Source organism: Bradysia coprophila, assembly GCF_014529535.1.
Source record: "Bradysia coprophila strain Holo2 chromosome IV unlocalized genomic scaffold, BU_Bcop_v1 contig_5, whole genome shotgun sequence".
NCBI lineage: Eukaryota > Metazoa > Arthropoda > Insecta > Diptera > Sciaridae > Bradysia > Bradysia coprophila.
Window position 1 is genome coordinate 8,052,411 of NW_023503374.1, and position 17,323 is coordinate 8,069,733.

General features: G+C 36.5%; 1 protein-coding gene across 2 annotated transcripts in view; it reads right to left on the minus strand.

The window, feature by feature from the left end:
- Positions 1–50: 50 nt before the first annotated feature.
- Positions 51–17,323, minus strand: part of LOC119071628 (guanylate cyclase 32E) — a 28,037-nt gene continuing 10,764 nt past the window's right edge. Inside the window, exons 2-24 of one of the 2 annotated variants that reach the window (XM_037176585.1) lie at positions 9,829–10,007; positions 9,704–9,763; positions 9,576–9,634; positions 9,447–9,510; positions 9,195–9,381; positions 8,842–8,919; positions 8,591–8,763; positions 8,345–8,416; positions 8,128–8,273; positions 7,890–8,031; positions 6,315–6,405; positions 2,913–3,103; positions 2,672–2,851; positions 2,504–2,608; positions 2,368–2,439; positions 2,139–2,310; positions 1,877–2,078; positions 1,485–1,818; positions 1,258–1,422; positions 1,166–1,201; positions 828–1,103; positions 478–776; positions 51–409 (exon numbers count right to left, since the gene is read on the minus strand). In XM_037176585.1, coding sequence (XP_037032480.1) covers positions 247–409; positions 478–776; positions 828–1,103; positions 1,166–1,201; positions 1,258–1,422; positions 1,485–1,818; positions 1,877–2,078; positions 2,139–2,310; positions 2,368–2,439; positions 2,504–2,608; positions 2,672–2,851; positions 2,913–3,103; positions 6,315–6,405; positions 7,890–8,031; positions 8,128–8,273; positions 8,345–8,416; positions 8,591–8,763; positions 8,842–8,919; positions 9,195–9,381; positions 9,447–9,510; positions 9,576–9,634; positions 9,704–9,763; positions 9,829–10,007 — 3,446 coding nt within the window. In that variant the 3' untranslated portion in view covers positions 51–246. Of the gene's footprint in view, positions 416–477; positions 777–827; positions 1,104–1,165; positions 1,202–1,257; positions 1,423–1,484; positions 1,819–1,876; positions 2,079–2,138; positions 2,311–2,367; positions 2,440–2,503; positions 2,609–2,671; positions 2,852–2,912; positions 3,104–6,314; positions 6,406–7,889; positions 8,032–8,127; positions 8,274–8,344; positions 8,417–8,590; positions 8,764–8,841; positions 8,920–9,194; positions 9,382–9,446; positions 9,511–9,575; positions 9,635–9,703; positions 9,764–9,828; positions 10,008–17,323 lie in introns of both variants that reach the window. The other variant, XM_037176584.1, reaches the window with a different exon arrangement.

Sequence of the window (17,323 nt, forward strand, 5' to 3'; positions counted from 1 at the left end):
AGGTGTTAGCTGAAGGCTGAGGGATGATCAACAATAACTGAATGTTTTCTCTTTCCAAACTCCATCAGGCAAAATAAAATTGTTTTTCTTTATTTTCCAAAAAAACATCTTACAGTCATACTGAGCAGTTGAACACGAACAAGTACAATTTGTAAACAATCGCAACTTTATTTATGTTGAGGAACTTCCTGTTGGTTATTTCTTTCACTGGTAGCCAAAAACTTTATTATCACACAATCTTTATTATCAAAGCAATGGGGTCGACGCTGTCGGACAAGATGTTGGCGAATCGGAAAAATTGCCAAAATGTTCAATGCACGGACACGACGAGGTAATGTCTTCGCACCGGATCGATCCATTTGATTTCCGTGGGCTTGTATCACTAAGTACTTCCATCAGCGCGTCGTCACTGTATCTTAATAGTGTCAATACGATTGAGCTATGATCGAAGCGCCGGAGTAGCTTTCAAATATTTACCTGTGGTAACGGTGATGCTCTAACAGTAGATTTCCGCTAGCGAATCGCAATTTCTTTGGTGACTCGAGACTGGACGATCGAGGTATCAGGGATTTGGGAAAATTACGATTCTTCAACGAACTCTTGGGGCCCGTATCGTTCGGATGTGGTTTTGATTCGAGTTGAGCCTTCATCAGTGCACGTGATCCTCTGCGGTTGTTTCGTTCTTTAGTGCGATACTGTCTGGCTATTTCATCTTCACCCTGTAACCAATACGTTTTTTGATCGCCTTTTCCCTTCATCGGTATGAAACCGCGCTCCTGAAACATTGTCATCTTTGTCATACAATCCAAACTCAATGACAAACTCACCTGTAAATCATATCCACCCATTCGTTCAAGCAATTCTTTACAAGGTCCACTACAATGGATTTTCAATGGCATTCCAGTAGACTCCATTCTTGACGCTGTATTTACTGTATCGCCGAACAGACAATACCGTGGCATTTTCAAACCAACCACACCGGCAACAACAGGACCACTATGTATTCCTATTCGAAGTAGCAATTGTTCGTGCGGTCGATGCCTTATTTTAAATTCAGACACTGCGTTCAACAGATGTAAGGACATGGATGCTATTTCAGCCACCTGCAATTTTATAAATTCGTTAAGTCGAGAAATTGCACTACCGGGAGACTTATATGCCTCACATGCAATATTCCATTTCTAATCGGTAGTCCGGAAACCTGAGAAAAATTGTCTGAATAAAATGGGTTCGGTCATAGTTCAGTAGATCACTTACGACCATGTACGCATCACCAATAGTTTCCACTTTATACACGTCGTAGTTTCCGATGATTGAATCGAAACATGTGTAGAGATCATTGAGAAAATCCACCACTTGTAGAGGCGTACTTTCGGCAGACATAGCTGTAAAGCCGACAATATCACTGAAGTATATTGTCACCTGCAATGCCAATGTTCACAATGAAAAAAATCTTTTCAAATTTGTATTAACGTTCTGCTAACCATGTCATATGTCTCAGCCTCCACTTTATTCCCTTTCTTTAATTGTTCCGCTACTGGCCTGGGCAACATTTCCAACAACAGTGCGTCGGTCTTCTTTTTCTCCTCTTGCAATTGATCGGTTCGCTCGTCCACCAGCGCTTCCAAATTATTCGCATACTTTTCCATCATTGCCATCATATTGTCGAATATATTGGCACGCATCCCTTTGCGTAAGGGTCGTAGTTTAGTTCGAATTGCCTTCAAATCTGGACGATCGTCAGCTTTCTCTGACCAACATTCTTTGAGACATTCTCTGACACAGTCAAAAGACGATTCAAGTGGTTGAAGCGACGGCCTAAATTCGAATTTATTTAATTTACTGTCGCAATGCAAACGCCAAACCATATACTCACCGAAAAGGTGGTGTCATGTCGTTGGGCTGAAGAACTTTCTTTAAACATTCAATAGGTGAGAGACCAGTTTCACCGAATGGGCCATGTCTCGTATGTATCTCATACAGAACTATACCGAACGAATAAATGTCACCTTTTGCAGTTCCAGGTATTTCGTGGGCTGGTCCCAATCGAAGAAGTTCCGGAGCTCTGTATAGCAATTCTAAACAAAACACAAAAAATTCAATAGAAAGAACACCAACCATTCGAACATCGCTAATACTTAGACATTTCGCATTCATGGTTTGAATGTCGTTTGTTTCTTCACTTCCTTTCTTGAAAGCCTGAAGACCGAAATCACTTAACTTGACCACCCATCGTGAATCAATTAGACAATTCGAGGTGCTCAGCGCACCATGGTATCGTAATGGAGAATCGTGTAAGTACAACATACCCTGCCAAAGAAATCGTTTGTACAATTCAATTAACTGAATTCATTTGCAATGGTTTACCCTGATTATATCCGCCACCATCGAAGCGGTGAACATATTGTCTAATTTAACGTCTTCATTCTCCAAAACATCCTAAATAAACAAATGGATTTGTAGAATTTCCGGGTTGTAACTCAAAGAAGGAAACTATTCAAACCTTAAGACTACCTCTTGTACAATACTCGGTTACGATACAAATATTCGGAGGATCGGTACATGCTCCAATGAACGCACATATATTGTCATGTCGTAGATCTCGAAGCTTTGTAATATAGATCGGAGATTCTTCATTTGATCGTCAAGGCAAACTCGTAATATCACTCACCATTTTCAGTTCCATTTTCATTTCCCTGGTAATGTCGATGCACTTTTTTCGCACTTTTTTGATCGCATACAGTTGCCCCTTATAAATGCCAATCGGCGTGAAAATGGTTGAATAACGGAAGTCAGCATCAGGATTTGAGCTCAAGCTAACTTGACTTGTTCTGATCAACGGATGTGTTGCCTATAATATTGATCATAGAAGTCATGGAGTGGCGACTAATTTATTTTTCTAACAACATTACCCTAGTTTGCTTCTGTTGACTGTTATTGTCCTTTTCATTTTCGTGCATTTCGATTTCTTTGAAATCCACCTTCCATAAAAGACTGTCCAGTTCTTGTTCATATCGCCAATTACGATAAAGTACCAATGAGACTAATATTAGTACAACTACAGCACCACCAGCAATACCAGCTGAGATTTCTCCAGTGTAACCTACGATTTCAAGTAATGAACAGTCTATTTTATTTACGAGTACATTTGTGAATCGACAGTTTCAAATATATTGTTCCGGTTAGGGACTGTTCACAAATAAGGGCACGACTTTAGTGGGATGGAAATGTTCGAGAAAACGTGACGATTCTTACAAATTTAGGATTAACCTAAATACAGACGGCAAGCATATGACCAGTATTATTATCGGGTCTTTTACTTCAATCGATCAAAGTATTTTTAGTCGGTAGATTTCAAATCTTGTACTTCAATTTTTTTAACATGCATTTTACTGTATAAAAACCACATTACCCAGGGCTTGTCATTATTTTTGTCGTCGTTATCGATAGCAGATGAATAGCCGAATGTGACAGGTTAATAACTTTGATCCCTTTGCGTGGAGGGAGGAGAGGTGGTGTTGAAAAATCCGAAAATTGTTGAAATTGTAAACGGCCCCTAAGTGTAATTAGAGCAGTATGTGTTGGTCAGTAAAATGGATTATTGCCGCTGGTTTATAGTGGTCTTAGGGTTATTTGTACGAAAACCATTTTCCGGAAATTCAAAATTTGTGTTTGCTATGTGAATAAAATTTAAGGCATGAAATAGCTGAGCTTTTCCAGTAAAGTTATTCATGATGGGTGGGTATAGATAAAACTCATACCATCCAATCTCAACATAGAATGAAATAAATCGTATTTGTCACGACAACAATCGATTCGGCAATCAATTCCTTATTTCGTTGAATTATCCATTGTACGTCTTATATGTCGATACTCGATACACCAATTTGTTTACTTATCTTCTTCCGTCTATTAAGTATACGTAATGCGTACATGAAATCAGTCAATAGAAATATGCTTCAATTTAATTGACTTCCCTTAGCATTGTTGTTGCGCTATGTTGACAAATAACAAGATTTATTTTTGTTAGAAAATAACCATTTTAAAATAAGGAAAAATGCGGGACGACTTGTAAGTATCATATTGATTGTTTGTAAGCTATTACGATTAGTTTTTGATTTGGAAATTAAAATTAAAGTTAAACTCATAGGTCGAATGTAATTTCCATAAAAAGCACGCTTTGTCACAACAGTGTCCCTAATTTGACGTTTCAAAAATGAACCGCTTCTGCCTGGTTTATTTTACTCTGCAGTGGCTGTGCTGATTTGGTTGATTCTTTCGTTGGTTGGACTGATAAATATTTTTCAAATAAAAAAGTCAATAATTGGTTGAAAAGTAGAGTTTTCGTGTGAATTTTGTTGATCCGAGGCGAAGCAGAGCTCAATAAACACAAGAATGCGGCACTTCATTTTTGTCCCGAGCTATGTAATGGATTACACATTCCTTAACCAATCTTCTGGATTTCCACTACCGTCCACAATAGATACATACGTATGCAACGTTTCATGACGAGAGCCGAAACTAACGAGAATAAGTAAATCTGAAAATTATGCCCAAGGCATGAAATTTCAATTTGCAATTGGTACGTAATTGGTATGAAATTCTCAGCTAATATGTCGTAATTCAATACTGATAACATCACTTCATCATAACATTAAAAGAAAGAATACAACAGCGACAAAGGCTTATTACATCAAAAATATTTCTTCCGACACAAACCTTTATTTGGTCTTCCTATCCTAATTGTGAACTTACAGAAATGAATTTACTTAACTGGTATAGGGACATCTGCATAACTCATGCCTGTGCGTCATTTGAAAAACTTTCAGATTATTATTTTCACCTGCAAAACGATCTTATTCTCCGTTAACTACATCGCTATTTCGCTGCTCTTATTTTTCACCACCCTCCTCTCTATACACACAAGCACAAGTCTTTAAAAGATGCACGAAAGATATGGAAACAAGTGTAGTAGAAAATTGTCTTGTCAAATGAAAAATGATTGTAAATTCATGGTATTCAAACAAATTGGGCTGGTAGAGACTATGGCATACTTTCCAATATCGACTGTGACAAATTATGAGCAACATTTGTCAGAGACACGCTATACAATTTATTGAGTGTGGAAAGCGAAAAGAAAATTTGTATTTAAAAACAACCATGGAAAATGTACGTGTAATCTAATCCATTCTAAGTGAAAGATTTTGAACTTTTCGATCGGGAATATTATATGCTTGAAAAGCCAGCATTTTATTTCAATTTGGTATTTATGGCGAACAATCTTGTGAACAATTCAATGTTTATTTTTCCGGTTCACATTTTCTTTTTATTTGATTAACGTTAAAACGTTGCATCGTAAAATATGAGTGTTATTAATATATAACGGAGAAAGGCACAGGCAAAGAGGAAATAATATAAGGGACACAGAGATTTATAAAAAAAATTTCAAAATTAACTATAAAATACAAATCCGTCTTTATATTTTATGGTGAGCAATTTGAAATTTGTACTTATGTGTATATATATGGGACATTCCATGGTTGGTTGCGTTTCATTTTTAAAATTTTTCGACAGCCGTCACAATCGTGAAAATCACTTTAAACGTAAATAGGGAACAATTATCTTGATTCATCTTAACATACAAGCCAAAAATGATTTGGCATGATGGTGTTATTCTGTCGAAATTGTTTTTTCAATATTTTTCTAGATCAATAATGGCGGTTGGGTTATTAACATTTTTGTGACATTTTGGCGAAATTCAGCCTGCAGCAGCAGGAAGACTTTTTGAAGTTGACTCTAACTGTGCTAGTGGGCCGAGATTAATCACATTACTTAATGGTCAATTTTCTAATTTTATTAATAAGAATTATTTGTAAGTATGTCACACTTAACGTAGAAAAATACTTCTCTAGTGATTTTAAATTTAAACCTAGCGTTGTGAAGATTTTGTCCTCCAAGGAAAAAGTCTGTATGAGTTAACCACTCGAACACATATCTCTCACTAAGTGAACAATTTTTACCTTCCAAAGCAATTTTGTGAAAAGATTGAATATTGTCGGACATCTGAGATATTGAAGAAAGTCACATATATCGTGGAATGTCCCATATACGATCTGTGTGTCATTCTTTAAAACCCACTATGAACAGCATAAAAGTCAACGCAAAATGAAAAATAAAAAAACGTTTAAATGGAAAATAAATCCTTCGCAGCGAAGTTCTCGTTGAATACATGTAATATTTATACATAGCCACAACATGTTATTCGTTCTGTTATTTTACGATTCTTTTTCGGAGAAATAGGAAAGTTTACTTACTTATACATTTTTCACCACGAAAACCACATCTCGGTTCAGCTATCGGTGGACCACTTCCTACCCATTTAATTTCATCGAACAGTTGCAATTCCTGAATATGGGAAACAATTTATATTATCATTGAGCTTTGATCTAAAAGATTTAGTTGACAGCAGAGAATGGCTTTAGCAAAATGTAAACGTCGGAAGGACATTACATGGCATTACGAATGTGTCTAAAATTCAAATTAAAATCGCTAACAAAATGAAGAAAATATTCAGCACCACAGTGCCAAGATAATGAATATCTAGCTTTTTCGAACCAATTTTCTAGCGGACATATTTTGTGATACTAGGCTAAGGCCATAGCACCGCTCCTAGCATTAACACTCGTATTTCAGACGTCAAAAAGTCTCTAAATTTTGACACATTTTTGCATGTACACTTACATGTGTTTTAACTCACACGAAGAAAGTCTGACATCTGACTGTATGAACGAAATGGAAAGCCTATTCTGTACCATCATCGTCCAAATGTTAATGGTAGGAGCAGTGCTATGTTAAGACCAAAAAAATTGTTCTATTTAGCGGTCGAAATTTCGCGATAAAATGAATGTGAAATAAGAAAGCATCACATCTACCAGCTAAGAGAGACAAGCACAACCTTTGCTCACTTGTATGCACCCACATCAAATGAACAAAATTTCTAACATTGTTTCTCATGGTTGAGCTCATCAAAAAGTTTAATTTTTTCCATATCGCTCGATAGTCGGTAAATCCGTCGTTACTTAAAAAATCCCTCAACAATAATCCTATCAGTCTGAAAATTTCTTACGTAGCTATGTTCTGCAGTTCGACGAAGTTGAGAAATATCTCTCAAGTGGTGAACTGCAGCTAAAGTAAGAAAGTTTTTTTCATTTTCAACAAATATCACAGTTTTCAACCACATTCCTCCGACTTTAAAGCACTTCATTTATGATTTACTAAGAACAACCTGTACGGACGACGCTCGACATTCACCCCAATCTAGGACTTCGAGGTTTGTGAATTAAAGAAAAAATCGAATCTTCTTCGAATTAGAAATTGCCTTAGGTTGGCTATGAAGACTCGACGTTTATATAATGTTCGAATTACGATTATATATCTTGCAAATCTGATAAAATTTTACCCAAGTCATCAACAAACAAAATGTACAAAAAAAATCTCCCCTTTTCTGCGATACGAGTTCACAATACCACAAACAGAATAATAATATTCCATAAACCTAATAGCCCACTGTAACTTCATACACGAGTCTAAAAATCCTTTTATGCACCAAATAAAATTCCACATATAAATTTACGATAAAATCAAAATGAACTTACTTGCACGTCATGCTTTTATGGGCGCATTAAGAAAAAAGAAGGAATTTTGCATTTAAACACATGAACAATAGAAAAGAATGTAAATGTGTTGTTTATGAGAGAAAATTATAGCAATTTTGTGTCATTTTTTTCCATTCTTTCTCGCTCTACCAAAGATTTTATTTCCATAAATTTATTTTCATGTCCGCAATATTCCATGCACAAAATATTAATTTAAAAAAAATTCAAACTTACTGGTACTTCGATCAACTGAGGTGCATTAAACGTTCCAATGGGATATAGTCCATACTCGTTGGAATTATTTTGACTAGACTTCATGGACAATATGGTATAGTTACCGGCTGCATCACCATTATCGTCAATATATACCAGATACCTGCAAAGCCGTACAGAACACATTTATTTATCCCATGACGAGCTATGATAATACGAATGAAATGATCATAAAAATGAAATTTTGTATTAGACTCACCCCATGGCGCTTGAGTACGAAGTTCCTTTGATGTAATCGACAATGGCTGTTCCATTTTTCGGATTTTCATCTGATTCAAGAATTTTAATCAACGCTCGGGCATACAAATGCACAGCATCATATAAATAAGCCGCTTCGGCTGGAATCTATTGATGGTGAAATATTATTTTGATATTGCTGTTGCAGGATTTCAATTAGGCTTTTTTTTTCAAAATACCTGTTTAACCCCACCGATGTGCCCTAATGGATTGGGATAATTAAATGGTTCCATTTCCATATAGCGATTTACCTATGCAGGAAATGAAATTACATTTATTATTTGATGTAACAGCATCATTACAACGATATGTATATCTAAGGGGTTAACGGATTTAAATTTTCGGAAGTTTTTAAAAGTTCTCGACCCGACAAAATCAATCCGCCAGATAACAAAAACAAAATACTGAAAACAAATCATACCTACCAGTCGAGCGAATTCGCTGAACAAAACTGGCGCTGACGGAACGACAGCCAAATAAGATTGAAAAGCTATGACGGATGCGGGATCCGTTTTCACTTGGAGCACTCCCCTTAAGTACTTGTCTGGTGAACTCGAATCATATTGTTCGATGTCAACACCAACCACAAAATATTCGCCTGGAGGATACACACAATTACGCAAAGATAAATCTATTTCGAATCCACAACATATGCTCTAAATCAAATTCTGCTAACCTTTATCCAGTAAACCTTTTTTGTATAAACTTGTCATCAATCCAATATGTTCATATTGATGGCTTAGTATAACGTAGACTGTGAACAAATTTTTAGAGCACAATAAATTTGGGGATCATCCACTAAAGAACGTCAGCTTTTCCAAGGGGGAGTGGATGTTGGAAATGCGGATACAATTCATGTTAAAGATTTATTAGGAAAAAGAGGAGTGATAAGTGGGTGGGTGGTTGTTAAAAATGTCTACTAAAAGCATGTGTGCGTCTTTTATGGACGACTCCTCAAGATTTTTATGAAAAAAGGTTGAGGTAAAATGAATAGGAAATGGAAAGCAAAATGATTATTCTGTCACATACTTCTTGTGTCGAGAAAGGTTGATTCGACCAATTCATCAAAAGGATTATGCGCGTAACCATGATAATAGATGGTGTTCCATGTTAGAGCTTTATGAACTTCGATGCCGTGAAATTTGAATGTTGATAGAACGGTTTCAGCCACATCGCCGAATTCATTGTCCACGGAATCCAAGTACAAAAATGTTACCTTAATTGAAAAGACATAACCATTGCAATGATGGCTGCAAATTTGTTATTTCGTTCGTTATTTACCTTGTTCCAATTATATGCCAAAAGTAACGAAACTACCGACTTTGATATCTGTGTATCCGGTGGTCTGATTTGATCGGATTTTATCAGGATCATCTTTTATTTAAAATTAAATTTATAAAAGCAAAGTACCTAGTTCGTGCAAATGTTGGAAAATCTTTTTTGTTTGATGTTTCCGCATGAGTGCAAAACTAGAACAGATTCAAATAAACTTCTGGTGAACGTTCTTGAGCAAATCTTTTTTTTACAAACTTACTTACATATGAGATCATTGGTAAATTAAACGCGGCTGCCATTCGTCCCTCATGAACGCATGTTTCCTAAAGTTCAGACGTATAGAAATATTTTAATTTTAAATTTCTAATTCATTCTAAGTTCAAATTACCTGCGGTCCAATGTATCCTGCAACGTGACTTTTCCACAGACTGGCAGTTTGTCGGATACTTGAAACTTCTTCTCCATATGTTTCACCGACGATAAATGCTAGCGAATGTCCAAGGGTTTTCAGTTTGCCTGAGTTGATCTCAGTTACTGCTAATGAGATGGCGCCAGATATGGTCAAACCTTTAATGAGGGAAATATTTCTTGTGATAACTCGGTGTTCGACAATTTGTTTCAGATTTATATTCTTGAACTGGTACTCCAAATTAAATAGACGGAAAGCACGTCAGAAGTTTGACAATCAGATCTATTACTTCAGTTGATTATTTTTATTTTAAGATAAGCGAAAAAAAGACTACTCAAATTGCACACCCAGTAAAAAATCGATCTTTTCAAAAAACAGAAATTACAATAAATAAAAATCGTCCACTCTATTCCTTCCCAACGTTCCAAGAATACATGCTGCATTTCCTCTTTGAATAGCAATTGAAATTCTTTGCAATAAATAATCTGTTGAACGCTTTTCCCCTGATGCTTTTTTCATCAAATTTCTTTGTTTCTGGGCCCATGCAACCTAAAGATTCAAAAGCAAGCGGGGTGAATAAATAATTTTCTTTAAGTTTTCTATAATGATTATGCTTTAATCTCTCCGCTTTCTCTGCAACTGAGCGTGCTTTTTTAGAAGTTTCACCAATGTATGAAGGAGCCAACGTATCACGCACTGTCACATCCCATAAAAGAGATCTACCATGACTCCACGGAATTAGAGTCATACCATCAGGTCTTTTACCGTCATCAGTTGATTTAAATATTTTCAGGAAATTCTTTTACTTCATTTTTTGAACGAGTTTTTCTTGCTATATAAGACCGCATTAGTCTTATATTTCTTAAGTCCGATAACAGGTGATAGCCGTCCTCAACAGGTTAATTAAAAATATTTCCTTCATCTTCTGCTGATGGCAAGCATATCAACATTATTGTCGAATCTATAACTTCTTTCGTCAGAGGAATTTTCAACATAATTTTCGACATCATCAGTTTTGAGATACATTTCGCTGTATAAGATCATCTTAGTCAAGCTAAATGATAATCTTTGTTGCCATTGTCGACAAAGCTGATACTGCATATTACCTGGAGAGAGTTACCCACTACAGAGATTTTCCACTCTTGTCAGTGTAATGTTGGACCAAAAAAAACAACCAGATTGGTAACATTTCAGTTTATCAAATCGAGTGGGGAGAGAACAATGATTGGAGTTTGAAGAGAACAATGATTGGAGGGAGGAGAGAACAAAGATTGTAGTGGGGAGATAACAATGATTGTTTGTTTACCAAGGGGAGAAAATAGGAAATTCCAACAAGAACGAAAGGTTGCAGCCAGAGCAAAGCGAGTCCCGCAATTCGCTCGAGTAGGAATTTTCTAATTCTCCCCGAGGTGAATACATCCGTGCGTGGCGTGAATAACCGTTTTCATCTACGAAGCAAACCAAAGTCTCTCTACCCTCGCATTGCCCCGGAAAGGTGAAGATTGTGCGTTCTTCTCCCACCCTGGCACCAATTTTTCATTTCAAATTGCACCTTCAAAATCACTCTACATTCCAAATTTACATCTTAACACTGAGAATTTCGCACATTTGAAGACTTTCCTCATGTCTACTGCAATAGTCCGTTGCTAAAGCGTAACGATAAAAATACCGAAAATTCTAATAGAATAGATCTAGGCCGTTGCTAATCGCCCGCGCGGGCGAATAGCATCTTATGGACTATTCGCCCGCGCGGGTGAATAGCATTTTATAGACTAATCGCCCGCGCGAGCGAATAGCATATTATAGACTTTTGATTTTTTATTAATCGGAATACGTGGTTTAGATTTTTGTAAAGTTTTTATTTTCCGAGCTTTCGCTCACAATCAGTGAGCTTCATCAGGGATGAAAACTAAATGAGACGGGCCTACTTATGAAATGGTTACATTGAATTTTGATATGTTTACTTAGCGAAATCATAAACGTTCGGGATTATTGGAGTCCATGCATTGCTCAAAACCAAACCTTTGTCAGTGTTCATTAATGGTGTTTGGCTTTGTTGTATAGCGAGACCTTCTTTGACCTTTCTTAAGTTAAAATCTTTTTCTTTGATTAATATTTTTCCTTCGTTCCAATTGATCTTGTGTTGCTTATTTCTTATAACATGTCTTGCAATGGCTGATTTTTTATATTCTCGTCTTCTTAAGTTGCCTTCGTGATCGTCTTTTCTCTCTTCAAATCTCATGCTTTCACCTAAATATACTTGGTCGCAGGTACCACATGGAATCGAGTAAATTCCTGCTTGATTTTCATTTTCTTTATCTTTCAGACTTCGGAGCATATTTAAGATATTTTTTGCCTGGGGTAAAAGTTATCTTCCACTTCAGTTTACGGCGCAAATAACTTCCGACTTTGTTTGATATGTTACCGATATATGGTAATGGAACCCAGTATTGGTCATTTTCTTTGTCTTCTTGTTGATCTTGGGATAACGTTATTGTGTTGTTCTCATTTGGTGGATTTTGTAATAAATTATTGTTGAGTGGATTTACGATTTCGGTTATGACATTTGATGTTCTGTTCAAGGCTTCATTCGGGTTTCCGAATTTTAGTCTCATTCTTTCAATTCTTCTATTAATGAATTCAATTGGAAATGCGTTTTCTTGTAGGGTTCGCTTAATATGGTCTAATTCGTTTTGAAGGTAATTTTGACTGCAGATTTTGAAAGCACGGTAAACCAATGCGTCTATGACCGAAATCTTTTGTGATTTATGGTGGAAGGAATTAAAATTTAAATATCTGTCCGTGTGTGTGCTTTTTCTATAGACTTTCGTTTCAATTTGTCCTTCTTCCGTTCGTTTTATTAGGATGTCTAGGAAAGCGATTTCGTTATTTTGTTCCGTTTCCATTGTAAATTGAATTTGTGGGTGGTATAAGTTCGCCCGCGCGGGAGAATAGCATTTTATAGACTAATCGCCCGCGCGTGCGAATAGCATTTTATAGATTAATCTCCCGCGCGGGCGAATAGCATCTTATAGACTATTTGCCCGCAAATGACAGTTATTGCGCGATGAACATATAATATACAGTTAGTGAAGATGCTAATTAAGTGTGAAAATAGCGTAGAAATATACAGATCAGATGAAAGAGTTACAAATGAAATGTGAACGAATCAAGAAAAAAGTGGTGTTTGAAAAACTTTTGATTCTAAACTCCAAGGTTAGCATAGTATTGTCAAATTTTGTGGCTCTTTTAAAAGTCAAAAACTTTAGTCTTTCTTTTCGGCCAATGGTTCCGCCTGTTACATTACTTCACACTTTCAGTTTATTGTATTACAATTTCTAAAAGACATCCTTCTATTCGTAAGTTACTTAATGTAAAAGGGAGTAATTTTGTAAACCATGGCATAAGCAACATGTGTCATATTATGTAAAGGGGAGCATAAGCTCCTTCTGCCACATTATGTAAAAGGGAGCATAAGCTCCTTGCGCCTAGGGAATGCAATCCCGTACCGATTTTTGAATCCCGGGATTCGGGATTGAGAAACTCAGTACTGGTACCAGTACCGGGATTTCCGGTACTGAAAAGATATGGATTAATTATCAGTAAAAGAAATTATTTTCATTTTATTCTCATTTTTTTAAGTTTTTTAATGGTACAGTTAAGTGTGCTTACTCACACTGAAACACGTATCGATTTAATTTTGTTCTAAATATCAAATTTGACACTACGACAAAAGAAATTCGATACTTACGTCGCTGTGTGAAGGCCGGGTAACTTTAACTTATGTTTGCAACAGCGTAGATGTCACATTGTAATAGTCATTTGTGTACCTGTTTTGGACGATTGATTTAAGGCAATTTCGCGGATTGTAGGCCGAACGAAGTGAGGTCTACAAGCGAAAGTGCCTTAAATCAACCGTCCCAAACAGGTGCACATGTGAGTTTTCATGCAGAGGGCCGGAAACCCGAGAAAATTCGAAAAATTGCCCTCATTTTCGGCCCCGAAGCATGAAAATTCAATTTTCTCTTTGGAAAAATGCTCACAATGCACTTAACGTATCATCGTTCAATCTTGAACGTATAAGTTGTGGGACTTGTTGTCGTCACAATCGCAAATTTTTGTGCTTTGTGATTTAAAAATTAATTGATTTGTTAGGTAATGTAAATTTTCAAGCACGCTGCCTTTGAAAATATAAATCGTGTGAAGTGACAGAAGAAGTGACAGACTTTCCGACAGCGTCAATTAGTGGCAGTTTTGTGAAATATCGCCTAAATCCACAATATATTTTACTACGCAAGTAACAGCAAGCCGGAAATGCACGTTCAGATTCAACGCTAGTTGGTTTGATGAGCAGCAGACACTCACCAGAAAGATTTTAAACACTTCAAGCATGGATGATACTCTAAATAGAGTACTGAAACTGGACAGTGTATTATACAAACGTAGAACACTATAAAAATATTTCCATGTAAAATAGAGTACTTTCTGCAGCCGACCACTATGATCATGCATGCGTGAAGTGCGTTGCTAGCCATCGTAGTTTTAAAAACGTCTTTTTCTGTGTTTGCAAATAATACGACATAAGAGAAAAACGTTAATTAATCCTATGTTTCAATGTTTATCTTATATTGCCATTATAGTAGTTTGAATCATACAAGTTGATCGATTTCAAAATTTTATAAAAAAACACTGACAAAAAAGATTCGAACTCACCCGTTGCAGGTAACTTTGTCTCCAGGTAATATACAATAGCTGCCACAACTGTAGCGCCCCATGCAAAAAATACAGCTGCGGCAGATAATGTAGATCACCTGTAGACAAAGTTACCTCCAACAGGTCAGTTTTTCGAAACTTTTTTGTCAGTGAAAACTGGATTTTAAATTTCGGTACTAATCTCGGGATTTTTTGATCAATACCGGGATTCGGGACTGGGATTTTCCGGTACTGGTACCGGGATTGGTACCGGGATTTCATTCCCTACTTGCGCCACATTATGTAAAAGGAAGCATAGTCTCCTTGCGTCACATTATGTAAAATGGAGCATAGTCTCCTTGCGTCACATTACGTAAAAGGAGGCATAAGCTCCTTGCGTCGCATTTTGTAAAAGGAGCATAGCACGTAGAGAAATCTTGTGTTTATCACAAAGGTATTTTAGGGATAACAGAGAAAGTATTTTGTGAAAAACGATTTACCTTTGTACGAAACGACCGATGTACGAAGCGAAAGAAAATATAATTATTTTTTCTGCACTTCTTTCTACATTTTTTTTTCTTCAATTTATCGGACTGTGTTGTATGCAGTGGAATATTTGGTTTATTTCAAAGATTTTTTTTTCATTTAAAAATGTTTTACCTTGTAATGGTTTTGAGCCCCCGACCTCATGATCTTCAGTCCACGATCTTACTAATGTTGCTGTTTAGTCATACAAATAGTGACAGCTTATTTCGAACAATTGGTACAGAAGTATTTCTTTTGTTACAAACGTTAATCTTTTGTGACAATCGTCAAACTGAAACTAATTGTTTTCGTAAAGATTTTCGATATTCGATCCGAAATTAATTTTCGAAACTTGGAAATTCAACTCATCTCGAAAGTTACAGCGATCTTCACCTAAAATAACCGTTGTGTTATTGATTTCATCGTTTCTCTTACTTCCCTCATTTCTCCATAACGAAAGTGTGAAGATATGATAGAAATATGAGAAACAATGAAATCATAGCACGGCGGCGCGGCTGAGCCGAGTAAATGAAGACGCCGCCGCTGATACAAAATATTCAGCCAGCCGCCGACCGCCGCCGATGTTTTTCGTCGGCTTGAAAAATTTGAATTTTAAATTTCATTAAATGTTAGAATTATCAGCTGCACAATCGATTACCAGATTTTAATTATTTAAATAGCTATCACTCCCAAGACATTTCTGATTTTCTTAATAAGAGACTGTTTTTTACGTATACCTATCGGAGGTTTCATACTATGAAATTCATAGAGTACGCTTTGTTCCGAAAGGGCTCTCACTTGTTGATCTACTGTTCCTAAAAACAATTCTTGACTACGGAAGGCAGAGGGATTCTTTTGAAAAACAGGCTACCGAAATCGGACGCATTTTCTAGTGGAAGTTTTTATACCTAGAAAGGACTTCGACCCTAGAAACCAAAACCACTTTCAAAAAAATTCTTCGAAGCTTGTGTGGCTAGCGGGAGGTCGAAAAAAACAAAAACTTGGACTTTTCTCATAAAAATTTCTCCAGTTACACTAGCCGTAAAGAGTCATGCGGGGTGTCATTAGAAACCTCGAGAAACTTCTGTAAGAACAGTGTAAGTTCTCAGTCTCAACTGCACATATTTCAGTTTTTTCAGTAATTTTAAACCCAATAGGTCTCTATTCGGCTCAATAGTACATGTGATTACCTTTCTAATGACACCCCACACGACACTGTACGCTCGTGTAACTGGATAAATTTTTGTAAGAAAAGTGCAACTAGGGAACAAGATCTATCGATCCATATAAATGCGTTAAAAATACTTCCGATTTCGGCACACAGACCTTTAGGAAAATCACTCTCAATGCGTTTTTGAGAATGCGAGTGTAAGTCTTTATAAGTAACTGATGGGAGGATATTCAGGTTCGACAAAAAAACAGAAAATGCAAAATTACATAATTCACTCGTAATCAGTAATCACTAAAAAAAAGAAAATTTAAATTTCCTATAAAATGGATCGGCGCGCTGCGGCTGAGCCGAGCCGCCGATAAAAACTTGTTATGGCTGGCCGCCGCCGGAACCACTACACTCGACTAGCCGCCGCCGAGAATTTTCGCTCGGCGCACACCTCTAAGCACGACGGCCATTTTAGATGCAGATCACTGTAAAATATCTCGAAATTGTTTGCACAATTAGTCGCACATAAAAATAAAGCGAGAAAGAAGAAGAGAATTCAACTTTTGCTTAAGAAAGTATTGAACCCAAGAAAAATTCCTTCAACATTTTTTTAAAACGCAATCGTTTGGGAAAAACGTTAATTCGCGGTTATCACAAAAGAAAATGGCCAACAGAACTAGTCCAAAAGAGAAAATTTTTGTGAGAACAGATTTACCTTTGCTACAAAAGATATTTCTTTGAGGTAAACGAGAATCGTTTTACACAAAAGAAAAACGTTTCTCACAAAACAAAAACGTTTTTCACAAAAGTAATCGGTTTCGGCTTTTTTCTCCGTGAAGCTCCATGTGTCACATTTTGTAAAAGAGATCGTAAGCACTTTGCATCATATTTTGTAAAAGGAAGAAAACAAAGAAGTTGTTTTTTTTACTACGAAAACAACTGTCACCGATAATTTTCTCTAGGCTTTTTTTTGCGAATTCGATTCCACGTGTCTAAGCTAAGAAAGCCTTAAAGCATGCGTTAGTAAAATACCTATTTTAAAATAAAAAAAGGAATTTGCGGGCGATTAGTCTATAATATGCTATTCGCCCGCGCGGG